Raw genomic sequence first — 27873 nt, forward strand, 5'->3', positions numbered from 1 at the left:
TACTAGATTATTGTTCTGGATAGAAGGCTGACTGCCCAGTTTGTTATTCAAGTCCCATTTGCTCAGATGGGCTTCCCTGGTACTCTCAGCCCTTGCTCATGACAATTATCATCCATGTACAATCATCCTACAAGTAACTGTGCTGGATGCAGCACTCCAAACCTGGCTGTAACTCTAGAATCCACTAGTGAATCCCACCACCACCCAGGAAATCTGGTGAGAACCATAATACTCTTCCATGGTACACAGATGCCCTTTAAAAAGCAGGTGCAGTTTGGGTTTTCTGAATTGTTGGCAATAGTCAAACAACACCATGTTATGACTCCCCACCCCTTTCAATGTCAACTGTGGTCAGAATTCATTTTGAAATAGTAATACCTCTCTCTCCCCCCCCCCACCAGCCCACCTCTAGAACCTTACATTTTAATGTGGTTACTGGTGTTTGGGTAGTTCACGTATGCTTTTACCCTAGAGAAAGACGCTGCTTGGCTCATCCAACCACATATACAAAATAGGTTTGAAAATTGCAGTTCTACATCTAGGATAAAATTCATACAATGTACGCATCCAGTGTCCTAAATAACACATTTACAGTAGTCAACTAGTGTATGTACAAGATGGGGACAATATACCATATGAGCTAGAGCTCCCAGTCTATTTATTCAGGTCTGGTTTCCTTTCGAGGATTGTTTCAAAAATTCCAGTCTCAGTAGTAGATTTGTCTAAAAGGTTTGGTAAGTAAATAGGAAATGCTTTCTAGAACATATTATAGTGTATATGCTACTTCAGTAGTGAAGTATTCCAAAATACCCTTTCTCCTAGTTACATGCCATAGAGATACATTTCCTTGCTCTTGAGAAATTCAGTTCAAACTCAAGTCTTGGCTGTACATAAAACAGCAGATTGCACCAAGAAAAACAAGCAACACCTCATTTCTGGAACATGTTCACAGCAAGACTTTTCACATTGCTGCACTGCCCATCACTGAGCAGAGGTTGATGGTCTTAGCACATACTTGTCATGCTAGGAGTGCAATTTTAGTGTGGCAGTTAAGAGTCAGATTTCAGTTATCTTCCAAAACCCACCAAGCAAGATGAGATGGCCATTATTTCTTGTCTTTGCAGTCACTTGAACATGTGTCACAATGGTTTATGGATCACAGCTACACCTACAAGGGAAGAAAGTACACATGCATTACAAGGGGGAAAAGTACACATGCATTAAATTTATATACCGCCCTTGATCTGCAGATCTCAGCGTGGTTCACAACATAAAATTACACAAAACCACAAAATACACAGTAAAAATAAGAAAAAGAAACCAATAATCCCCCCTCCCACAACACATTTAAAAGGGCATTGTATGTCAATCAGCCAAAGGCTCGGTTGAAGAGAAACATTTTTACCTGGCACCTATAGGTATATAATGAAGGCACCAGGCGAGCCTCCCTGGGGAGAGCATTCCACAAATGGGGAGCCAATGATGAAAATGCCCGTTCTCTTGTCACCACTCTCCAGACCTCTTGCGAAGGAGGCACACAAAGAAGGGCCTCAGACAATGATCTTAGGGTCTGGAAAGGTTCATATGGAGAGAGGCAGTCCTTGAGGTATTTTGGTACTGTGCCATTTAAGGCTTTAAAGGTCAAACTCAGCAAAACTAGACCTGGAAACCAATTGGCAGCCAGTGGAGTCAGGCCAGAATTGGTGTAATATGCTGAAACTGTCTTCCCCTTGTGAGCAACCTGGCCGCTGAATTCTGCACTAGCTAAAGTTTCCAAACTGTCTTCAGAGGCAGTCCTATGTATAGCATGTTGCAATAATATAACCTAGAGGTTACCAGAGCATACACAACAGTAGTTAGGCTGTTCCTGTCCAGATAGGGGTGTAGCTAGGCCACCATACAGATGATTTTGGGAGTAACCTTTTACTTGCACTGGGACTTATAGAAAGTTCAAGATACTAACACTTGGGATACTGACTCTTTTCTGACCAGAGACTCTCTTGCCTGTAATGGCCACACAGCAGGTAGAATTTAAACAGATGCATCTTTACCAGATGGACATCAGAGATGGGGAAATACCATCTGTTGGATTTCTGCATGCCAAGCAGTAGCATGTTAAAGGCCCAGGTTCCTTTTAGGACTGAAATTTCTATACCAGGAAAAAGCATTGCTAACCCTGCCAAGAATCACAGCAGAGATTTGAGAAATGCAGATTCATCCAGCCCATCCTTCTGTTTCCACCTGGTTCAATGTACTGCTTACCTGCATAACTTCTTCCAGTGCTCATGTTTGTCGGTAATAATGTCCATTTATCAGTGACAGGATTATAGTATTCTACAGATGCCAAATTGCAAGAGCCATCATCTCCTCCAACCACATAGAGAAGACCGTTCACTGAACACACACCTATGGAGGGAAAAAAATGTGTTATTCACATGCACCTTCAAGCCTTCCTGTCTTGATGATGACCGGGATGCAAAGGATCTGCGACAATTCCCTCTGCTCTCTTCCTAATTCGGGTAGCATAGAGTGTCTCTACTGAAGGCAAGCTAGCACCAATTACCCTGTCTGCAATTCTTACTGCTCGTTGGAGCCTTTTCTTGTCTATCTTGGAGGCTGTGCCGTACCCAGCAGTAATAGAATTATTGAGAACAGATTCAATGATGCCTCTGTAAAATTGGATCAACACTTCCTGGGGCAATTTAAATTTCCTTAGTTGACGCAGGAAATACAACCTCTGGTGGACCTTTTTAATAATACTGTTGATGTTGCCTGACCAATTTAAGTTTTGAGAAATTATAGAGCCCAGGAACTTAAAGGACTCTTCTACTACAACCATGTTACCAAGGATGGAAAGTGGTAGCAGGACAGAAGAGTGCCTTCTAAAATCAATTACCATTTCCACTGTTTTTTGGGCATTTAGCGCCAAATTATTTCTGGTGCACCACGAAACAAGATGGTCTACTTCCCGCCTATACACAGATTCATCGTCCTCCCGGATAAGCCCAATAACTTGTGTCATCGGCAAATTTCAAGATCTTAACCGATGGATCAGTTGAGGTACAGTCATTTGTGTATAGAGAGGAGAGAAGTGGGGAAAGCACACACCCCTGGGGAGCACCTGTATTAATGGTATTGTTGCTCGATATAATTTTCCCCAACCTTACCTGCTGCCTCCTGTCCGTTAAAAAGCTGTATATCCATTGGCAAACAGGGGCAGGTACAGATATATATATATATCCGTGCTGTGGTTGCTTGGAGGAAATAACAAAATAAATACCTGCATTTCTTCTACACATATTCATATCTGCCACTTGTTTCCACGTATTTGTTCCAGGATCATATACTTCCACACTTTTCCTCACCAAAGGGCCATCATGTCCCCCAGTAGCATACAACTGTCCACTAAGTACACCAACACCTGCAAAACAAGAGGACAGCAACTCTGAGAGCTTCAGAGCATTAGTTACTCCTAAGCGGATGTTTCATTCAACAACCCCGTCATAAATGTGAGCTAAATATTCAATGAAGGAGTTCTCCTCACATGTCCAAACACTGGGATCCCTTGCAGAAAGACAATTCATACCCTTATAAAGGCCCTTGCAGAGAATGCCTAAGACCCGGGGCAGAAGTCTTGTTAGAATAAAGTTATAAACACAAACAGAAAAGTAGCCGGTCCCTGGTGGGCCCCCACATCCAACTTAGCCCTCCGAGGCCTGCAGCAAGTGTACTTGGCCTGCCCCCAATCCTGCACAGGCCTGCCCTTATACTACGATTATAGGCCTAGCATTTGAGAACAGTATGACAATACCGTATCATTAGTCTTAGCACACACTGCCAGGACACATAGCACATGGTACTATTTTCAAGAGCTCTTGTAACCAACTTAGGTACTGTTCAGAGATTTAGCTGTGACAACTACACAAGGAGGAAAAACAGCACAGTAAGATACCTGCACCACTGCGGCGAGTACTCATATCCGACACATATGCCCACTCATTTGTAGCTGGATTATACTGTTCTACAGTACTAAGGCACTGACGTGATGCTCCGTCATAACCACCAACAGCATAGAGTTTACCTAGAAAAAATGAATATGCAGCACTGAACATCAACAGGTGCAGTTGGCAATATTAGCACTTCAGAACGTTTCATCACTGATCATTTGTACCATGTAAATTACACAATCCTGTTGTGATAGCCGCCTACATATAACATGTTTCAGTTGACCTTCATCATGTATACCAAATGCTGAGATCAACAAACACTTGCTAAGTGAGATATTCTCAAGGAACGTTCGCTGCAGAAGGTTGTTCCATTATTTGCCATGTTACAAAACAGGTGAAAATGTACTTCTCCCTGACCCAGTGCAAATCTCTTTAAAACCCTGCTGTTTCTACCAAAGTTTCATTTGGGGAGAAGACCGTTTCGGCCACCCATATTTAAAAATCCAACAAAAAAAGTCTGGAAATAAGGAAAGCGTCATACCAAGCTTCTACAGTGAAATATAGAGAACCATTTAGCGGGGGAAATATTTAGGTAAGGATAGTTGGGAAGACATCTCTGAGGGCACATAAACAAGGAGGTTTAAAATCATTGTCAGAACTTACAGAGTATGAAAAGAACTCCCAAATTCCTGACACACCTTGCACATCTCCCCGCTTCAGAAGATGTGAAACATCTACTTCCCACAAGGAGCCACAGAGCCACAGAAAGAGCCATTGATAGTCCTTCCAGTTCTCTTCACACTGAGTGTAACAAAGTAGCTCTCACTCCATTCATTAAATTGTGAATCATGTATTATTATTATTATTATTATTATTATTATTATTTTATACCCCACCCATCTGGGTTTCCCCAGCCACTCTGGTTGGCGGATCATATTGAGAAGCACAAGGAAAACCAGTGTAAGCCTGGAGGGGGGGAATCTGGGGTCCAGGGACTCAAGGACCCTAACTGGCCCTCAGAACTCTTCCTAGTTCACATCTGCTGCTAACCCTACTCTTAAGCCCACCTAAAATGCATTTGCCAAGGTGGAAATTTTCCTTAAACTGTGACAATGCCTCTTGCTTGCCTGGATGGAAAGATATGGGGGTGTAAGAAGAAAATTCTGGAACGCAGTCTGCTGTGCAAAGGTTAAGGGTCACATCTATTGGCCAACCTACCAGCAGCATACGGGGCCCCCACAAGATAGTCCATGAGAATGTGGCGCTTGGCATTGGGCTGAAAAATATTCCTGACTCCTGGTTTAGGACCTAGGCAGAACTGTGAGATTGACATTCCTGAAACTTACAGAATTCAGTGATTTTGCAGGTGAGGCATACTCAGTACCCCTGTTTAGTATGGCTTATGTATTATGTGATGCAGACTACACAGGCTAGGTTTTGTCCCTCCACCCAGTGCCTTGATACCTGCCAGGCCAGATGGCAAAACACTAAGATAAACTTCCCAACACAGTAAAGAAGTGGGGAGGGACCCCCACAACTTAACAACTAAGCATGTCTCAGTCACTACTGTACTCAGCCTGTTCCCATTCAAAATGGGAGAGTGATTTTTGGAAAACGCAGTGTAGTCCGACAATGTTAACTGCCTGAATTTTTTGTCTTTAAAAAAGTGCTTGCTGCTAGGATATCACACTTAACTGTGCTGCTGCGGCCAATTCAGCAGTTTGCTGTCTTTACCTTCCACGACCCCAACTCCAACGCTGCTTCTTCTTGTGTTCATAGGTGCCACAAAAAACCACTCATTGGTCTTATAGTTATATGCTTCCACAGAGGCAAGACCTATTTTTGAAAAAATATTAAAAGTTTTCTACATCCTTAATTTAGCAGAGTATAATCCCTCCTTTGTCACAGTTACCATCCTGATTTACTGGGTAATTTTTCCAGGCAATACTCTTGTCTTAATCTTTCCAAGACAAAAAGGGGAAAGGAAGCAGGTTGAGACTACTTCAGGATCAGGAACTGGACACTAAACCCAATACTAATAATTTTGCACTGAGAATCTATATCTCAAAATACCACCCCAGTTCTCATCACTTGTGATTACTGAACAACCATGCATTGAAAAAATGACTGGGAAGTGCAACCCACCCAAGGATTTCTTCCATCCACTGCAAAAAACTATGCCAGGACATAATAAAACTGGTTGTAACAAAGGTTTTTGTTAAGAGGATTTGAAATGTAGCATCAGGAGCACTGAATTCAAAGGAAGTTCTATAGTTCTTGTAAAGTGTTTAAGAGCGAAGATATGAACAGTATTCACCCAGTTTTGTTTGTTCAGCAACCTACCTGTGCTTCCATCAAATCCACCAACAGCATAGAGGAGTTCATTTAGCACAGCTGCCCCTAAAGTGCTTCGTCTTTCTTGCATGCTGGCTATTGACGTCCACAGGTCTTTCACTCCATCATATACGTCCACTGTTCGGACTCGTAAAGAGCCATTAAAACCTCCCACAGCATAGACTTTGCCTGCCATGAATACCACCCCTGTTAAAAACAAATTGGGAGACAGAAAAAAAAATGGGAGGCAGGTCATGCCTATAGGACAATTATTTTCTTTCTCTTTCTCCTACCAGAACTTCAGGAAGGTCACCAAGCAATATTCCAGTGTGGTGACAACTGCGTATGGAATCTGTAAAGTTTGAATGCTGCTTGTTTCATGAATCAGGCCTATGAGAGGCTAAGCCTGGCATTGGCATGGAATCTCTCTATTCAATAGGTCTGATCCATTGGAAAAGCAAGCTTTCAAATGTTATGGCCTCATATGGCACCATTACCATGGTGAAACATTTCATTATTTCACACATTACATAAAAAAGGCTGGGTTTGCCAACAAATGTACGCTCAAACAAGGGGAAAAGAGCACAATACAGTATCTGAAATCACATTTGTTGCACTCATGCTATGTATGTTCAGCTTACACAAAAGTATGGATATGTGAAATGGCTCTCGCTGGCTGCTGAAGTACATGAGACTGTTATTACTGGGTGGAATTCAACATAGCACTGAGGAGATTGTTCTGTCAAAACAAGCATAACTGCCTGCCAGACACAACTAACATAGTAAAAGCTGCCGAGAGATCAAGCAGAATCAATGGGGTTGCACTCCCCCTGTCTCTCTCCCGACAAAGGCCATCATACAGGGTGACAGAGGTATGTTCCATGCCAAAACCAGGCCTAAACATCAACTGAAATGGATCCAAAAAATCAGTCTCATCCAAGAGAGCCTGGATCTGTTAACAGAGAAGGGATAACTCTAATGTTTTACTGTATAGCCTAAAATTCAACTGAATATATAAAATCCATCCTAAATAATTTTTGGGATTATGATTGAGGGTATTTTTTTAAAAAAGGAAAATATTTACCTGCTCTACATCTCCGAGAAGGAAGTTCAGCAACTTGATCCCATCGCTCCTCCTCAAAATCGTAACACTCTACACTCCGAATGGCTTTAGGTGCTTGCCCACCAACCACCATCATTACCTTGGTATGAAGGGATAAAAGTTATCATTAGAGCATTTTCAACAGCTAACAGAAATCCCTGATCTTATTTGGGGCCTTCAATGGCGATAGGACACCATCAGCTATGTGAGAACTCACCCAAGAAAAAAAAGCACATTTTGCTTCAGATGCATGAGAAGTTGGCATTTGCATGATATTGAACTTGGAAGTACAGTCAATACATTATTGGATAAAATACTGATTGCAGCCTTTGGGCAAAGCCTATGTACTCTAGCTTTCACAGCTTATCTATCTTCCTTTGCAAAAGGTAGTTAGTTCAGATCCCAGAAGAGCTACATTTTAATAAAAGCATGTGATAACAGCCTAGCAATGCTATGAAAATTCTAATAACAAAAGGAAAAGCTGATGGTGCTTAGTATCAAGAGAGACTAGTTTTAACAAAGGGAGATTATAATTACCATGATAATGGGGGGGAGGGGGAATTACTTGAACAAGCATTTAATGGCTCTGTGTTTGCTTAGATTATATATACATACACAGTGGGGGGTTTTTTCTTTAAAATGTTTAGGGGTACTCTCATTTTCCTACTCATATTGAAATACTGCCCCTCAATAAGGCCAAACTTAGACCCATAAAATGTTTACGCATATGCATAACCCTGCATCCCCACAGGAAAAAAACACTGTACACACACACACACACGTGTATGTGTGCATAAACCTAGCTGCATTCAAAATGGCAAAGGTTTCAAAACACATGCACATACTAAAACCATAGTGCTCCTTTACTGGCTGTTTGGTTTGGGCACCACTTTAACCCAACATCCCAACACCATCTGGGACATAACAACACATTCTAACAGAGCAACCTTTCCCTTTTTGCTTCCTCTGCACCATGAAAATCACACAATGTCTCTGACTGGCATTTCTCCATGCAGTAGTGTGGCAGAGCCAAGTTTATGGAACAGTGGCTGATTTCAATGGGTTTTGAATCAGCTTTAATTGAAAAACTAGAATAGGAGTAGCAGTAGTTGTCAAAACATGAAACCACAATGTTTCTCTGTTTGGTAAGAAATTATTCTAGCAATGGTGTAAGAGGACTGTTGGTTTGCTAATAAACATATTCTATGGGTTGATTCACATATGCCTCAGTCAAAAAAACAAAAATGAAACATGTACCACCAATACCACCTATAGGAAACTTCAGCAAAGTTGAAACATTTACCCAGGTCAAAGTGGGAAGTCTCTTTCCAACATGCTGACAATTTAATGGACATTCATGTGTGCAAAAGGGCAAGGATCACTGTGTGCAGATATGTCTGCATACACCCAAACCTCCTTCAAGGGAGAATGATCATACAACTCTAACCACTGTGCATATGGCCATCCATGTAAAGGGGGCATGTGACCATCATCTTGGGTATTTCAGCAAGAAAAAAAATAGCTTACCTTTGGCAGACTGACTGGGGTCCTTGGTTTTGTTCTAGGATTCTTTATCAACTGTCGTTGATCCAGAGGAAGCAAGTGGTATTTCATGGCCTCAATAAGAAAATCTTTACATGTGTTATTGTTCTTGATTAAAGCTTCTTCTTCAACTGTCTGAAGACACCAACAAAGATATCAGTACAATGGCTATTACTGTATCAGACTTCTTAAAGTGTCACTAGCAGGCTGCTGGAATGCTCATTCATGATTTCAGTGTAGCAGTACAAATAAAACCCCAAACTGCTTCTTCCACATCATTATCCCATTCCCCTATTTCACTCACTACAATATTATCTACTTCAACTGTGCAGTAATGCTTGCGTTGTGTTAAACTGTGCAAGCTTAGTATAAATGTTTGATTAGTGCATAACTACAGCAATCCCATCTTAAAATATTTACAACACTACTTATTACAAGCTCCAGAAGACAAGGAACTATGGGATCTTATAACTTGGGAGACCAAAGCTTTGAGATATAACACACACACACACACACACACACACACACACACACCCCACAGTGGCAGCAATCCCAAACTCCACATGTTTGGGGCTCAAGTCACAATCCAGAAAATACAGCACTCCACAAATGCATAGGGCTCCCTTCTCCTTTAGAAGTCAACAATGCAAAAGGCTGTGTTTTGAACTGTGACTAAGATTAATTTGCACTAGCAGTTCCAGACATGGTATTTTAAGGAATCAAAACATTCACACAACTTCAGAAACCAACAGTAATGAAACGACAAGGAGATATGCATGCTTGTGTGTCAGCAGCTCCAATTCCCATGTTCTTTTTAAGAATTTGGAATCTTTTTTAAAAGGAAAAAAAATAGTTCTGTGAAAAGGAACGCTTGGAAAAAACTATAGTGCACATGTGGATATTAAACAAAGAGAATTGCCATCTTTACATAAACTGGAAGCACTTTTCTCCAGTGCTTCCCCACTTGATCTATCATTGAAGCAAGCTCAACAATGTATCTGCTAAAGACAAATATCCCAAATTTCTATTTTATCAGGACACAAAAGTGACAGCTTTACATTGCACCAGTTTTTATGGACAAGGTTAGCTCTCGTTCTCTGCCCAGCAGAACCTTCAAGTGAAAAGGAGATTCAGAAAATGTTTATCTGTTAGGATGACACACATAATTATGAAGGCTATCCAAGGTTCTTTTGATTGATGGCAAGCCACAAACAAGCAGCCCAAGCGTATGTTATTAAAGTTTTAGTGCTGTAGATACTAGAAGAACACTAACCTGTACAAGGTAATCTCTGGGCAAGAGAGGGAGGCGGACATGTTCCATCAACTTAGCCATGTGTTCCAAGCGAGTCTCTTTCTCATAATTTATCCAAGAAATGACAGCTTCAAACACCTGGAAAGAGCAATAAAACATCTGTCATTAAAAAGGGACATAAACCGTTAAATCCAACCTCAAGCAGAGGTTCAGCAAGTAATGAAACAGGTTTGGGAAAACCAACTAAAGGTATTTTCAAAAGCAAGATATGATAAAAAGATGGATTTTAAAAGAATCAAAACTGGCTTATTTTATTGTGATTGTATGATTTTCTGCATTCTGAAGGGTCCAACAAACTTTGTATTAAATGTCTACTGTACAATCCTGACCACAAAGACTATCTAATGCCATGAATATAAGTACTACACAATTTAAATGCTGGTTTTTGTTGAGCTCAGTCCAATGCCTGGCAACTTGAAATATGTGTTTCAATGGGAGAGTCTTTCATGACATGAACCTCCCAACTGAAAACATTTATGATATTCATGGGCATGAGAAGGAACATTCAAGAGAAAGGATGTTCTGATGACTTACCATGTAAAGGAACACACAGGCCAGCTGGGACTTTTGGACTTAAGAGGTGAAGGCATTTGTGCACATAAATGTGTTGGCACTTTTTAAAAACCGTATCGTCTGGCCAATGTAAATTAGGGATGGGGCATTAAATTTAAAGTGGCGCTAATTGCATTCTATTCAGCTTGCTGTACTATCTACAGAAGGTTAATTAATTGCTCATTTAAATCTGTTTTAGAACTGGGAACTTTGACCTGTGTGTCTTCTCACCCCTTCAACTTAATTAGTGGCTGCTGAAGCACTGTCCTTCCTTTCCCCACTGCACAAGATACTTAGCTGCATTTTGGTGCTCTGTGACTTCCTCTGCATCAAATCTTTCCTTAGGGTACATCAGTCATAACCTTGCTGGGTTACCAGATATCACATTCCTTTAATTTACACATTTTACCCTTTCCAGAATTCCACCTTTGCTCTTGACCACAAGAAGCAGAGGCTTTTAATCACAAATATGTACAAATCAAAGCTAATATATCATGGGGCAAATTTAATTTGGAACAAGCTATTAAAGGGACAGATTCTTATTTTATTTTTAAAGAAGTACCATACTCACTTCATTTTAACCTACTGCTCAGTTTGCTGTCTTGCACTTGCACCAGAGTTATACTAAAGGCAGGTGATTCAGTCCTGCTGAACTGTAACCTGCCTGGAAACCATACGCAAGCTCTTTGAAAAGAGATCAGTGTGCAAGTGAAATAATAAAATAAAAATTTAAAACTATTTCCAAAATCATTAAAAACAGACTGGAAGGAAAAAGGCTTTTATTTTTATTTTACTTCTGACACTGAAGCATTTATCTGTCTGTATAGTAGCATGCTAATACAACACAGTTCGTTGTAAGACACCTTGTGTGTCTATACAAGACCTGTTCCCTGCACGTGATCAGTAACCAATATAAATGACTGTGGTTTCTTGGAAACAAAACAAAACACAGCCTGTGGCTGGGATGTAAAACTAAGCCACTAAACATTATTATGTGGGATAGCACTAAGCCATTTAGCATGTGGGAAGGGGCCAATGTATACAGCAACCGTCATTGCTTACCTCCAAATAAGTATCTGAAGAAGTGTGCATGCACACGAAAGCTCATACCAAGAACAAACTAAGTTGGTCTCTAAGGTCCTACTGGAAGGATTTTATTATTTTTTATTTTGTTTCTCCAAATAAGAGTGATCAATACAGTGGTACCTCTGGTTACGAACTTAATTCGTTCCGGAGGTCCATTCTTAACCTGAAACCATTCTTAGCCTGAGCTACCGCTTTAGCTAATGGCGCCTTCCACTGCCACCACAGCACAATTCCTGTTCTCATTCTGAGGTAAAGTCCTTAACTCAAGGTACTACTTCCAGGTTAGCGGAGTCTGTAACCCAAAGTGTTTGTAACCTGAGGTGTTTGTAGCCCGAGGTGTAGAGGTTTGGAGCTTTTAGAGTTAACAAGCTCAACCAGATTGTCCCACCCACAGGAGGAAGAGCGTCACCGGATGCTCTGTGTACTGTTGTACTGTGTAATGTGATACTTTCTTTTTCTGTGTCCGGAGAAGGGAGAGAAGGGAGAAGCCACCAACATGGCTTGCGACTCTCCCGGAATGTAATGATTTATGCCTTGTAAAATAAAGCTTCTAGATTAGAAAGAAGCCGGACTCTGTTGTCTGTAATATGCTGGCATGCACACACCCCCGCTGCGTGAGAGAAGATAAGAAGATAACTCTGCTGATAGCACAGGAGACGGCAGCAAGGAAAGGCGCTTCAGTAAGGTACGCGCAGAGGAAACGTGCCGGGCTCCAAGAAGTGCAGAAGTTGGTTTGAAGCGTTTCCAACAATCAAAAACACTTGAGGTTATGGTCCCATATTTGCGCTTGTTTATTATTCTGGACTGGTTCAGGAGTGGTTCTGAAGAGTTCCAGACTGTGTGTGCTTTGCCTCCCTGGTTTGGACTGTGATGGAGCATCCAGGGAGTTTGCTTTGCCAGCAGGAGCATTCAGCAGTCTGCTGAATGGCTCAGGAGCCTAAAACCTGCTGCCAGAGGTTGGAGGGCAGCAGGAAAGCCCAGATTGAGGTGTGCCCAAGCAGTGTACCCTCTCTGGTGAAACCCCCATCTGTGGAGCCGGGTGAGAAGCTACAGATTCGTAAGTACGCTACCCCTGGGCAAGATGGAGGGAGCCATAGTATTCCCAGCAAGGAGGAGGGAAGCTTTTGTTTGCAAGCACCTCCAGCCGCACAGCTTCAATGCAGACAGCTGTTCCCTGAGAGCGTTGATGTTCTGGCCAACGCCTGTGAGGAGGAAGGTCTGGCCAGTGCTTGTGAAGCCTGGAAGAAGACCCTAGCCCAGTTTCACGGGGCTGAGGGACTGGCTGAAGTGGCTTTGGAAAGCTCGCCCCCAGCTCGGCTTATGGCTGTTGTGCAGCAACAGTGCCATGGAAAGCAGGAGGGGGGCCAGATCGCCGTGGGCTTTGCTCCCAGAAAGGGAGGGGCTGTTTCCAAGTCTGAAGCCAGCGTAAAGGCCTTGACTGTGGATCTGTGTTTTGGCACGTAGCCTGCACCTGGTCTTTTGTTGACGTGCATGGCTGAAGATAAGGCCAAGGACATGACGTGTGGTACTGGCCATGAGAATCGCAACAACTCTACCACAGCCCGGGCGGAAGAGGATGCCTACTGTTGTCGACGAAGGCCAACCCTGGTGAGCTGCGTGTGATGGTTGCCATTGTCATCGTCATCGTTCCTCCTGGTGGACTTGTGAGGAACTGCGAGTCTCCTATAGAGCAGTTTAGAGAACTGACTGTTGGAGGCAAGAAAAGGCTTGATTTTTTTGCTAACAGTCAAGGGACAGATCCAAGGGACAGAACTGGCGTTTTCTGTGGCTGTTGACATAACTGTGTATTGTTTGTTTATGTCAAACCTTCTGTCCAATGTTTTTGCTGTTTGCTTTGTGATTATCACCTGTTCTGATTGCAGGGGTCAGAAGTTGCTTCTACGCGTGAAAGGCAGCCAGGACGGGCTGTTTGCTGTTAAGAAGTCTCAATCCAGAACAGGGGGAGGTGGCGCTGATGGAATGTTTGCTCAGTGCACCAGTGTGCCCGTGCACCACTTATGTTTGTGTCAGTGGTACCAAAGGCTGGCAAGTCGCCACTGGGACAGTGTGCTGAAGCAGCCTGAGTTCTCTGAAGGGTGCAGGTTAAGGGCATGTAACAGCTTTCTTGATTGCAGGGTTTGCAAGGTCGAGGAGTCGACATCCTGCTACCCCGCGTCTGAAAGGGAAACCACGCGTCCCTTTTCCCTGGTTCATGTGGCTGTTTCTGAAGGGATGCCAGAAGCTAGCCTGGGGGGAGCGTGTTGTTCTGAGTGTTTGGCTGATGCTTTCTCTCACCACATGTGGTCTGCGTTGCTCAAGGAGGCAACTGAGGCAGCACCACTGGTTGCAGTGGAACAGCAGGTTTCTACTGGAGTAGGCTGTTCCCAGGTCCTCAGTGAGAGGGGGAGTAAGCACAGTGTGACTAAACTGCTTTCTTCACAGGTATGTGGTCTTGCAGAGAGGCAGCAAAGGATGCTGCATGCTGCCACTGAAGACATGCTCTTGGATGCAGAGCTTCCACAAGGGTTCTGGGTGGAACTGGGTGGTACCAAGGTTCTGAAAGTGTCTTTCTGTGGGTGCGAACCCAGCTTGCATAGCTGGAGGTTAGTTAACCCAGATAGTGACCAGACCCAGGTTCTAGTCAGCAGGAGTGCTGAATTTTTTGAGCAGAATGGATTGGAACACATCCCTAGAAGCCCTGATGTTCTGGATGGTCCTGTCAGTGCTGGACAGGATGCGCCACCTGCTGGTGGCAGTGGTCCAGGTGGACCAGCCCCAAGAGGGGGTATTGCTGTGGCTTTGGCACCTGCTGGTGGCTCGGGCCGAGTTCCCGGCCATCACCAGGGTGCAGCGCAGCTAGGGGCAACTCCAAGGCAGCAGCCTGGGGGTGCACCCGCAACTCCTATGTCACGGACTAGGAGGCAGGCCACGCTTGGTGACTCTTTGTGTGGCAACTCTTCTCCAGGAGAGCCTGACGCAGGTCTTGTCCTGGTGCAAGAGGGGGGTTCTTTGGCAGTGAAGCAGGAGCCCAAAGGCGCGCCAACGTCATCCTTGGGTGGTTCAGTTAGGATGCACAGGCGCAGCAAGTCTGTAGGTGAGATGCCTGACGTCAAGGACGTGCAGGTGGAATCCAGTGCAACTGGAGCAGAGGGAGAATCTGAAGTGGTATCACAGCAGTCTGCACGATCCACTGAAGGGATTCTGCCCGAAAGGTTCACGGCCACTAGCGTGAGTGCTTGTTTGGTTCAGTGTGAACTGGAAAGCCTTGTGAAGGTTCAATGGGTATCTCAAGGTGAGGCCCAGAAATGGCAGGATGCCATGGTAGAGCAGGTAAGCTCAATGAGGTCTTTGGGTGTGTGCACAACCACGACGCTGTCAGAAGGTCGTTGGGTGTACAGACTCAAGACGGCAGCAACTGGCGAGTTGCAGTGCGAGGCTAGGTCAGTAGCCAGAGGTTTCACTCAGGAGGAGGGGGTCCATTGTTACGAGGTACTGGACGCGCCCTCTCTCAGAAGCGAAACCACGCACATGCTGTTAGCGGTCGCGACTCAAAGCAGCTTTGAGGCAAGCCACTTTGGTTTGGGTGCCTGTTTGGATTCCGACCTGGATGAGGAGAGGTACGAGGTACCTCCGCCAGGGTTCGAGGACAACGGGCCAAATCAGGTGTGGAGTTTGCACGAGGCAATCACTGGCTTGAAGGAGTCAGCCAGAGATTGGTCCTCAGGCGTGCAAGAAGCTTTGAGAAAGCTAGGTGTCAGCCAGAGTTGTGCTGATAGCTGCCTGTTTCTGGCAGGAGTAAGCCCAGAACAGGGTCTAGTTCTGCAGTCCAGTGCGGACATGCTTTACCTGGTGGAGACCAGGGGACAGGTGCAACGGTTCGCAGAGGAGCTTGGTCAGTCTTTCCAGCTCAGGAACCTAAGCCCTGTTGGTGTTTACCTAGGTGTGCAGGTAGACAGAGCCGAAGACGGTAGTGTCTTGCTCAATCAGACTGGCAAGGTAGTGCAGTTGTTGAGGAAGTGCAGAGTGTCTGAATGTGCTAGTGTCAGAACACCCATGGAGACGTGTCTAGGTGAGGACAGTCAGACCGGGGAACGCTCTGAGTTCGAGAGCCCCGAGGTGTTTAGGTCAGCTCCTGGGAGGCTGTTGTTTCCTTCACAGTTGAGCAAAAACTGACATAGCAGTTGCTGTGGATCTGTTCAGCAAGGTGGCTGCAAATCCCAGCGTGCATGCCTGGAATGGCATGGTGAGAGTGCTCCAGAGTTTGCAGGAGACTTAGGAGTTTTGCCCGGAGTTGTCAGCTACCGGTGAGCCCCAGCTCACGTGCTGGTGCAACAGCGGTTGGGCAAATTCCAAGGACAGGAAATCTGTGTCTGAAATGGTTGTACAGTGTGGAAGAGCTCTAGGCGGGCTGAAGTCCCGGTGCCAGAGCCTCATTGCTCGTTCTCGTGCAGAAGCCAGGTACAGTGCGTTGTCAGTGCTTTGCAGGGAACTGGAGTTCTATAGGTGTTTGGTCCAAGAGATCTGCGTTCAGAGTTGCCTGCCCGTGATGGTTTGGGAGGACAACCAACTCTGTTTGTTGGTGGCAGAGTCTGGACAAGTCAAGGCCAGACCCAAACACCTAGACGTTCTCTTTCGAGACGTGTGCGTTCAGACCGGCTTGGAGAAGCTGAAGTACTGTCCTGGTCAGGTGAACCAGAGGGTTGGGTTCACGAAGCCCCTGAGCTTCCAACGTCATGGGGAGTTCTGTGAGGGTTTGTGTGATGTAAGCTGCAAGCTTACAACGCCCCTGTGTGCGGGACAAGAGGGGGTGTAGAGGTTTGGAGCTTTTAGAGTTAACAAGCTCAACCAGATTGTCCCACCCACAGGAGGAAGAGCGTCACCGGATGCTCTGTGTACTGTTGTACTGTGTAATGTGATACTTTCTTTTTCTGTGTCCGGAGAAGGGAGAGAAGGGAGAAGCCACCAACATGGCTTGCGACTCTCCCGGAATGTAATGATTTATGCCTTGTAAAATAAAGCTTCTAGATTAGAAAGAAGCCGGACTCTGTTGTCTGTAATATGCTGGCATGCACACACCCCCGCTGCGTGAGAGAAGATAAGAAGATAACTCTGCTGATAGCACAGGAGACGGCAGCAAGGAAAGGCGCTTCAGTAAGGTACGCGCAGAGGAAACGTGCCGGGCTCCAAGAAGTGCAGAAGTTGGTTTGAAGCGTTTCCAACAATCAAAAACACCACTGTATCAGAAAGTTTAAGTCATCACATAAAGCTTATTTAACTATGCTTAAAATGCATTTTCCTATAGAGCCCTGAGTGACGGGTGGTTCAGCATGCTTGTTTGACTTGTTAGAGCAGGTAAACCAGGGACCCTCCAGATACTGCTGGATTCCCATCAGCCCCAGCCAGCACAACCAATTGTCAAGGACAATGGGAGACATAGTCCAACAACATCTGGAGGCCACAGGTTCTCTACTGTTGCTCTAGATACACACAGTTCCCCCAATCAAGCGCCACCTTAAATGTTTTTAAAATGTGCCAATTTCTGAAAATATTGGGGACTATCTGCTTCTAGTGCCCATATATTTTGTCATTCTTTTGCTGAAAACACTGCAATATTGTTATATTTCTGCATTACAGACTGTGCAGCAGGCCAAACCTTTTCTTCTGATGAAACGGTTAGTTTGTCACTTGATATCAAACTGCAAACTTGGTCTAGGCTAAGGCTAAGGAATTCTTCACCAAGCATCACCTCAGGAAAATGCTGCTCTGTTCAAAACAACCAAAAGTTGAGAAAATGAAGGTTACAATGAGTTTAAAGAAGGGACTAGAAGCAGTAAATTATATTGCAATTTTATGTTGTGAAATAATAAGAATGACATAGCCTGCACAGAATTACCACAAGCAAGGAAGAGGGACAACTCCACAGACACAGTGCCAAGCACAGTCTGCTGCTGTGCACATGAATCTCTGTATTCAAAACAAGCCCATACCTTGGGGTAGAGCACATACACTGCTTGCCAAAGGTCACTCCTGTTTGAAACACTGCTGTCATATGTGCTGGCAATTCTGTTATATGGACAAGCGGCCCTGGCTCAATATAAGGCAGCTTTCCTATGGGCAGGAGCAATCAGAGTTGCCTGTAATAGCCTGGGAACTGCCTGCTACAGAGGTGGAGTTCTCTATTAGCTATTGAAATGTCATCCCTGTATTTGCCAGCAGATGGCCCTTGCAGAAACAAATCTCAGCCAAACCATGCACAATACACTGGTCTACAAGCCACCCTTTAGGGTAGAAATGTAGGTGTGAGATAATAATTTTGCAAAGGTAGAAACTTACACTTAGCAGGCCCATGTCATTTGCTTTAAGTCACTTTTTCAAAGTCAATTTTTTTTTCTAGTAAGTAACCTCATCTGCTCCCTCTTACTCACTTTTAACATGCAGATATTTTGTTCAACCCAGTTAATGTATAGCCAAAGAACTTGGATAGCATTTTTGAATGACTTTTCATTAACATTACATAGGATGCTGAAGTAAAAAGGGCTCATGAAGGCCAATAAAACAACAAAAGCAGCTCTTATAATTACCTAACAGCCAGATCTAAACTGAATGCAATACATGCCTGGTTAAAGATTAAACAATTCTAAAAATCAAACCTCCTTTGCTTATTATGCTGCAAGCAAGTGACTGAAAAGGTTTTATCTGGATTTGCAAGTAATTTGATTCTAGGGTGGCCATATCTGTACTACTTCCTAGAGGCTGTCCTGTATCTTAAGGGTTGTCAGAGGACAGTCCTTTATTTGAAGGATGGTCTGGTCCAAGTCTGATTTAAATAAAAGAGAATGGTGAGACCTTGAAGCTGCCCATCAATTGTTGGTGCCTGGATGCAGAGCAGGAACACTTGTCACCGTCTTCCTCGTTATGAAGAAATACACTGTATTTTATGTAAATTATAGTAATTATTTCTAAATCTGCATCTGTACATATACAATAGCATATGAAAATTTTTAATGACTCCCATGCCTTCTTTTGCAGCTACTCATTTCATCTATTTCTGGTGCTGCATTAAGCGGCTATCTTATTTAACACCTGCCATTTTCTAATCACTGTGTTTCTAAGCACAACTGCAAATGTCACTGTGAAGGCGGTTAACTGAAAGTGGGTCTAAAGTCTCAGAGAGCAAGAGCCTGCTTCACTGTAAGGAATTTTAAGCATAGGTGTTGGAAACACTTTATCTGAAGGCTATCAAAAATTTAACAGACAGCCAAGAGATGTTCCTGGGCTCTGTATTTCTGTCCTGCCCACTGGGCATAGATCTGATTCACATTTTGAAAATCAGTAACATTTCCAAATAATGGAGGGTAGGGGACACATAGCATTGCTGGTGCAGTCCTCCTGTATCCATTATGGATGCTACCAAAGGCAGTATAAAGTCCAGGATGAGCAGGTACATCAAACTATGGCTTTAGTAACATAGAAAATGCAGTTGCATTTCAGTACAAAACTGGAACCAGCAGCTGATTTTGAAAATGACAAAAATTCTTAGTATTTCTACCCTTTTTAAGTAGATTAAATCATTTGCTTCTCTGCCTCCTCCCTCATTCTTTGCTTATGAGGAAGCAAGCAGGAAATTGTCCTCCAGGCATCAATATCTTTATATTTCAAAACAAGAGACAGCTTGGAGGCGTGTTTGATCACCTGCATAGGCGTTGGCTTGTTGCAACAGTTCAGTGCAAGTATGCACATCTGCAAAGGCGCGAATACCAAGGCAATTTGTGGGATGGAGCTGAGATTGAAGAAAGTCACAACAGTTTTGCCGAACATCCATTAGCTGTAATAGGCTGGCTGCTGGCAACAAAACCTGAAAGGCAGAGGAAAAAAATGGCAGAGAATGAGTGACTATACTTCGCCTTCTTGGATAAATATTCTGTTGCAACTTGCTACAGCACAGTTGAGGAAGAGACAACGAAGCCATGTCAGAGCCAGAAGACAGACTACACATGACCAAAAAGAGAGAGATCTCATGCAGGCAGTCATCCTTTTGCTATCTCCCTTTCCCTTCAAAGAAGATGAAGATGTGGGACAGAATCAATAGTTCTGATATGTACGTCACAGCAAATCCACCTAAAATTACAGGATTTCTCATAAAGATTAGTATATGGAGTAGGTGGTGTTCTTAAAAAAGAAGCTAGAAGAATACACAGTGCTATTTTTACTTCTACATTTTGAAATTATCCCCCACTGAATAAATCATTGCTCATTACCTCATTCTTCACAGCATTTTGATTTTACCACTATGTTCAGGCCACATTCCCCATTTGTTGTTTTTATACCACACTGTAAGTGTACACGGCTTCCTTATGGTGTAGAAAGGGCTACATGTTATTGCCCTGCATGTGTTTTACAAGCCATGCTCTTCCCAGAACATACATTACAAAGCTGATACAGCCTCTACCCTCAGGAGAAATTATATACAGTCATTGTAACCAGCAATAACTTAACATGTACGGTAGCTGCAGCCCTCTTGTCAATCATGAATACAAAGAACGTGGTCCTCAAGGTCAAAGAAGCCAGTCACCATAGAAACTTTACTTCTCCACAAAAAAACCCCACTTATTTATGAACGGCACTGGTACATCAGCACCTGCTGTCCAACTTCCCCATGAATCATTTTCCATTACAGGCAGCAAACTGTTAGTATATCCAAAGGGCTCATACTGCTGAAAGAATCATATCTGTATGTGACATTCTGGTGATGTCAATGATATCTACAGTACTGAATTAAGGCAGATTGTGAAGATGGCATGGGGCACTTACATTTGTTCATCTGCCAGGAAGACTCATCACCAGCTCTAGCAACGAAAAAGCCATTTTTAAAAGGCAAGGCCCCTTTAAAAGCTAAACAGTATTAATGTCACTCTTTCCCTCACTGCTAAATATGCATTTACTCTGTTGGAATCAAGCAAACTCATAAGCAGGTCTCCAAGGAATGATCTAGAAAAGCATGACAAATATCGTTAAAGACTTACCTTGCCATTACACTGTGTTGGCAAGAAGAAAACTGTTCATCCACTGCCTCAACTCACTTCATCCCAAAAGAACAGTAGTAAAACTGCAACGTGCCCTGGGGTGCATTCACTGTACTATTCCAGCAAGAAAAATCCAACCCAGCTGGATCACACAGGAATATTACAAATCAGTAACTTTTTCAGAGAATGCTAACCCCCAACAGGCAACAATAAAACGCAGAAATTAATTAAGCTATGGTCTCTGGCTCCCAAACACTTTTGATTCCTAGCACAGATTAACTTAAATTAGCAAAAGGAAACTAATAACAGCTGTTTCTTTTTTTCCAGCAACTTCCTAGAACTGCTTCGGTGTATTGGAATTCCACTAATATGATAAAAGTTTCAAGTTTCAGTGTAGTTTTATAACAACAGTTCCAAGTAAAGGGCAAATTCACATGTATGCTAATTATCTGTGAACCACATACAGTGGTGCCCCGCTAGACGAAAATAATTCGTTCTGCGAAAATTTTCGTCTAGCGGGTTTTTCGTCTAGCGAAGCGGCAATGACAGTCGCGCTTTCGCTAGACGGAAAAAAAAAATTCGTCTTGCGAGGCAGCCCCATAGACAAATTCGTCTTGCGGGGCAGCCTTCCGCTAGACGAATGCCTTCGTCTAGCGAGTTTGCAGTTGTGTAACATAGCCCTGTTTCTTGCTACAAAGATGGCCTAGATTGCCTACTTCAGGCTCATATTTACCCTCTTCTTGTCCATTCCAATTCCCTTCCTCACTTCCCAGTTTGTGAGAACCATGTCTCAAACCAGGTCCTCCCTGATCCACAACACTGGACCCTGTTATTACTGGACACCTGTTTTTATCTGTTTCTATCATACAGTGTTATTGTTTTTATATTGCAGGCCACTTTGAGACCTTTAAACACTGAGTGGCCTGCATTGCAGGGGGTTGGACCAGCTAGAACTGTAGAGCTGGAAGCGACCCTATGATTTAAAGGGCTTTCAGACGTGTCCAGAAGAGGGCAACCAAAATGGTCAAAGGCCTGGAAACAATGCCTTATGAGGAACGGCTTAGGGAACTGGGTATGTTTAGCCTGGAGAAGAGAAGGTTAAGGGGTGATATGATAGCCATGTTCAAATAAATAAAAGGATGTCATATAGAGGAGGGTGAAAGGTTGTTTTCTGCTGCTCCAGAGAAGCGGACACGGGGCAATGGATTCAAACTACAAGAAAGAAGATTCCACCTAAACATTAGGAAGAATTTCCTGACAGTGAGAGCTGTTCGGCAGTGGAATTTGCTACCAAGGAGTGTGGTGGAGTCTCCTTCTTTGGAGGTCTTTAAGCAGAGGCTTGACAGCCAACTGTCAGGAATGCTTTGATGGTGTTTCCTGCTTGGCAGGGGGTTGGACTGGATGGCCCTTGTGGTCTCTTCCAACTCTATGATTCTAAGCATATAACAACTATATGAGATAAACCATGGTTAACTACAAACCACAGTTTGCATCCAAACAAGGATTGGAAACCACAGATCGAACTGGGATTCTGGTTTGTATTAAAACTATGGCATACTACAATAACCATAGTTTGTCTTATATTCTGATAAAATGGCAAACTAGTTACTGAGAACCAAACAAAGAGAAGGAATGTGCGAGTGCACAAGGAATGGTGCCAACATCCTTGGTTGTGATGTCTGAACGAGACCATTGCCCCTCGGCTTTGCCATTCCTCCCCCGCCCCCCAATATGAGAACAATAATAATTAACTTCCTTTTAAAATTCCACAGATTGCTTATTTACTGAATGTGAAATTCTTCAAACATTCTAAATTGTTATATAAATGTCTGGAGCCGAATGACTGCTGCTCTACAGCACTTGATACAATTATTCAGCAAGGACAGAAATTAAACTGGGTTGGGAATACTTGTATTAAATAGCAGAGCAGGGACCCCCTGGGGCAAAGTGGCACTGGCCTGCAATGTTTCCACTAAAAATACTGAAAGACATGCAGCAGCATTATCCAATGGTGCAAATATGTAAGGGCATTACTTGTGAATCCACATGATCTTTCAGCAGCAGGCCTGTCCATTAAAACAGAGTTCAGGACCTTCAACAATTATATCAGTAAAGCATTCAGGCCTGATCACTTTTCAAGGGCCAAATCCAAACTATCAAAACACAGAAGACTGCCAATGATTTAAGTTAAAGTGCTTTGACCCAGGGTGCTTAACTTTTATCTAAGTGATTGTCATGATCTACAAGTTCAGATTCAACTAGCTTCTTATAACCCACCAAGGAACATGAGAAACTGCCTTACCCCAAGTCAGACCATTGGTCCGTGTAGCTCAGTAATGTCTACACTGACCAGCAGGGGGTGGACCTCCAAGGTTTCATGCAGGGGTCTCTCCCAGCTCTCCCATGCAAAGCACATGCTCTCTTACTAAGCTTTGGTTAATATGTTCCAAAAACTCAAAGGGCTCTGAGGGTTATGTGAATATAGGGCAGCCAACATGGTGCTTCCCAGATGCTTCAGACTCTAACTCCTACCACCCCAACTACTGGCTAAACTGGCTGTTGGGAATTGTAGACCACAGCATCTATAGGGCACAAAGTTGGCTACCCCAATGTAAAATCTTCTGATAAAGATATGTGAACAGGTCCTTAAGATAGGGATGTAGACCTTGTTCTACTACTGATGTTGATCAACTATTCCTATCTGCATGGTAAATGGTTAGGGATGATAGGAGCGGTAGTTCCAACATCTGGGAGGCCATAGGTTCCCCATCACTGTCCTGGATAAACCATGAATATAAGCTCTTAAATTCTCACTCTACAATTGCAGTTGTGTAACATTACTGATTCCTGATTTTACACCAATGCTGTACAAAATCTTTTAAATGCATATTTTTGCCCCCAGAATACTTAATCTAAGCAGAGACAGCTGGGGAATGGATCACAGTATTTCCCACGTATTACTTACTCCTAAGTAAGTGTGAGTAGAAAGCTACCTTCAACATCAAATTTGCCATTCATTTACAATGTGACCTACTACCCAGGATGCCCTCTGTAGGGAAGACGTGTAGAACATAAATAAATTTTACAAAGAAACACTGCAGAATTCTACTGCTGAACATAATGGTTGTAATGATGGTGATTTGACCTAATTTCCAAGCACATCCTGAAAGATCTCTAACTTCAATTCCTAAGTAACATTTTATTACTGGAGTCATTTTTATCTCACCTTTAAAAATGAAAAATTACGAAGGCAACTTATATAAGTAAAACACTAAAGCAAGATCATCATAAAAACTATGTACAAGAAAAGGCAGAAAATCACTCATAGTAAGCCTTGGATAATATTTTTTTAAAATTCAATTTATCGATCTCCCCAGGAAGGGAGCCACCATTAAAAAGGCTCCTTTAAGCTCTCCTCACCTGAACATTTTCTTCTGTGACCTCTATCTCAGCGGTGTAGATGTAATCAATCAGCTTACTTAAGGTTAGTCCATCAACATCTTTGATCTCGATCTTCTTTGCTTTGCTTTCAGTCATATCTCCTGAAATTCAATTTTAAAAATAATTCCCCCCAAAAATGTGGTTTGTTTTTCTATTTCCACACACACACACCCTTAGGTTCAACTGAGCACATGGAGAAATTTCTACCTATCCCTCTTAACAACAAAACAAAAAAAAACTTTTAGCACATTCTAAACCATGATCCCATTTCTAGCTGTCTAAGAAATACTCCCAAGTCTATGATTCCCACTTTCAAAATTACTTTTAAAAATCTGTTTGGCAAGTTAAGGCATCTCTGCTGCACAGCTTTGAGAACAGATAGCTATAGTTCATATAACTGAAAAGCCAATATTCTTTTCTTTTTTTAACAATATGTTTTAAAGCAGCTGGCCCTGTTTGATACTCTTCCATGAAGAAAGACAGAAATATTCTTTGTTCCCTTTTCTACATTCTTAAAAGGAACAGAAGCCAACAAGCTTCTATCGTTATACTCACTCAATAGGACTGGTCTTCCTTTGAAGAAAACCTGTCTACAAAAGAAAGGAATTGGTAACTTGCATGTATCTTAAGATCCCATGCATTTATTTTGCAGTAGTACGTTCCATTGGAAAGTACTTCCATGTCTGTATTCCATGACATAGCCTTCAAATGGGAGATCTGTATAAGGGACAGGCCAGAATATCTTGTGTCCACTGCAAGCTGTACCAAATATATGTACTTTTGAATGGCTTCTCTCTTTGTTATGTGTGAGAAACAATAGAAGTTATTATGATGGAAGTTGCAAATTCAAATAATAGCTTTCTATTACAAGTTCTTCTAGCATGATATTGTCAAGCTTCACAGTTCTACTCCTGTCTTAAACAAGTGGTAAGGATTCCCTACATTTGCCGACATGGTCAGAAGGTCACCTGCACTAGTGATCCAGGGCAACTGGCATTTGAGTAGGGAAGGCACTCCTCCAACCTGCAGTGTTCCATGGCTGGAGTCATCTTCTGAGGTAGTGGTGATGGAGAGACCCTGTGGCCCTCCAAATGTTGTTGCACTACAATTTCCATCACTCACCACTGGCCATGCTGGCTGGGGATGATGGGAGTTGAAGTCCAACAAGCTCTGGAGGTCCAAAGGTTTGCCATGTCTGTTTTAAGAAATACCATCCCCTGCTTTTCCATGTTGCAAAATACCAAGTGTTATTTATTTTTTTGAAAGACTGAAATACCCATATCTCATAAAACTGCATTTTAAATATCATTATAATTTTCTTTGCTGAGAAATCATACTGTACCTCTGAAGTCACATTAGTTTATAATGTTGGGTAATTTATTGTTTCAAGTTAATAGGGTCATCAGGTGTAATAGAGGACAGGGCTCCTGTACCTTTAAAAGTCAGAGAAGATGGAATTTCAGCAAGTATTGCCTGATGTGCAAGCTACATCTGCTGATTCCCTTTTCTGCACAATTACTAAAGGTGCAGGAGCCCAGTTCTCTTTTCAACCTGGCGGGGGGCTTTTTCATTCATTTTGCAGTGGTTAGTGCATCCATGTGAGAGGAACCATGGGGAGGGGGTAAACAATACACATAATATTTGGAAACCAATGCAAACACCATTTCAGTGTGAATACTTTTTAAGACAGTAAGAAAAGACAAAATAATCTACTTCCATAGATGAATTAGGGACAACATATTGCAGCAATATATGGACGGATGGGTAGAAGGAAACCTTTAGTCTTACAAACTGGGCAGACAACATGATGCCTTGCAGATGTTGTGGGTTCTAAATCCCATCAGCCCAGCCAGCAAAGCCAGTGGGTCAGGCATGATGAGAGTTGCAGTTGACCAGCATCAGGAGGGCACCATGTTAGTAACGAGAGTTGAAGCAACAGCAGCCATGGAAAAGTTCAAAAACAGTCACAGTCGTGTGTGTTGCTGTGGCACTTATATATTTAAGAAATGGGCAAACATTCCCATGTGGTGACTACATTCAACTGGAATAGCCTTGAGAACTGGAAAGCTGACTTTACAAAAAGAAAAAGTGAAAAAAGGGGGACAGGAAATGCTGAGCAGCTAAGGTAGCTGCGGTCTGGCCCAATATCACAGGCCCAGTTTGCACACATAGCGTAAAGCCATACTATTTTAAACTATGGCATTATTATTATTCAATATTTATTAAATTTGTAAACCACCCTTCATCTGAAGATCACAGGGCAGTTCAAAACATAAAAATACAACATGAGAACACAAAATACGTAATCAAACAAAAGCAATAACCACCACCCCTCGCACAAACACATTTAAAATGCCATAGAATGTTAACCAGCCAAACACCTAGTTGAAGCGGAATCTTTTCACCTTGCACCAAAGAAGGAGCCAGGCCAGACTCCCTGGGGGGAGCATTCCACAAAGGGGGAGCCACCGCAGAAAGGACCTGCTCTTGTTTTGCCGCCCTCCAGAACTCTCGTGGAGGCAGCACACAAAGACCTCACATGATTATCACAGGGTCTGGATTGATTTCTGTGGGGTGAGGCGGTCATTGAAGTATTGCGGTACTGAGCTGTTTGAGGCTTTATAGGTCAAAACCATCACCTTGAATTGGACCAGAAACTGATTGGCAGCCAGTGCAGTCCAGCCTGGATCAGTGTAATATGCAAGCCAACTCAATGAATACAGCGTGATTGCTTAATTGTGAAATATATACAGTCCTAGATGTAGGTAGCTGTCTGGGGCTGTAACAGAGGAGCTGCAATTGGTCCTCTTACTAAGAGGAAAAATTTGCAATCTCTTATCATTTGCACAAGCTGCCACCCCATCCATGGAGGGAGCAGCTTGAGGGTGGGCGTTTGAGCTCATACAGAATTTATTTTTGCTGGCTCTTCTTTATAAGTGCTATAGAAAGAGAGAGAGAGAGAGAGATGATGTCAGGCAAGGCTCTTTTGAGCTATTTGTGTATTTGATGTATTCGTACAATAGCTGAGTACCTCTAACTTTAGATCAGTTGTGCTTGAAAGCTTGAGACTAGGTTTTATTAAATTGTTGTATAGCTTCCCCTCTTTTCTGTCATTTTATGCAGCTGAAGGTCAGAGGTCAGCAACTAAATCAGCACTGAACTGGCCTGTGGGCCAAACACTGAATTGAGGGGGTCACAATTTTCCTTGCTCTCATTCACTGGTGGAAGAAGTATGGTAATTGGAAAGGAACCGTTAGGGTGGCAGGCCCTGCCCTGTGGAACTGCTTACCAGTAGATGTTCAGCAGGAACCATTCCTCCTTGCCTTTAGATGTCTTTTGTTTAGACAGGCCTCTACAACATGAATTTCTTTTATTTTAACCAATTAGCATTTATTTATGCCTTTTCATAGATACTTCTGTTGATTTTGTTTTTATATGCAGTATTCCCCTTTGCTATTTTTGTTATGGAAGTACAGATTATGAATTCATAAATAAATGAACCCATAATAAAGCTGTCTCATGCATGGTCTGAAA

General features: G+C 43.0%; 1 protein-coding gene across 5 annotated transcripts in view; it reads right to left on the reverse strand.

The window, feature by feature from the left end:
* Positions 1-629: 629 nt before the first annotated feature.
* Positions 630-27873, reverse strand: part of KLHL3 (kelch like family member 3) — a 45585-nt gene continuing 18341 nt past the window's right edge. For 4 of the 5 annotated variants that reach the window (XM_033140159.1, XM_033140161.1, XM_033140157.1 and 1 more), the window contains 12 exons: positions 24319-24440; positions 19568-19730; positions 17529-17638; positions 10199-10315; positions 8911-9060; positions 7366-7483; positions 6291-6488; positions 5643-5783; positions 3953-4081; positions 3281-3421; positions 2263-2406; positions 630-1168 (listed from right to left, as the gene is read on the reverse strand). In XM_033140159.1, the coding sequence (XP_032996050.1) occupies positions 1140-1168; positions 2263-2406; positions 3281-3421; positions 3953-4081; positions 5643-5783; positions 6291-6488; positions 7366-7483; positions 8911-9060; positions 10199-10315; positions 17529-17638; positions 19568-19730; positions 24319-24440 (1562 nt within the window). In that variant the 3' untranslated portion in view covers positions 630-1139. The remainder of the gene's footprint in view (positions 1169-2262; positions 2407-3280; positions 3422-3952; positions 4082-5642; positions 5784-6290; positions 6489-7365; positions 7484-8910; positions 9061-10198; positions 10316-17528; positions 17639-19567; positions 19731-24318; positions 24441-27873) is intronic. The other variant, XM_033140158.1, reaches the window with a different exon arrangement.

Source organism: Lacerta agilis, chromosome 2 (assembly GCF_009819535.1).
Source record: "Lacerta agilis isolate rLacAgi1 chromosome 2, rLacAgi1.pri, whole genome shotgun sequence".
NCBI classification, from domain to species: domain Eukaryota; kingdom Metazoa; phylum Chordata; class Lepidosauria; order Squamata; family Lacertidae; genus Lacerta; species Lacerta agilis.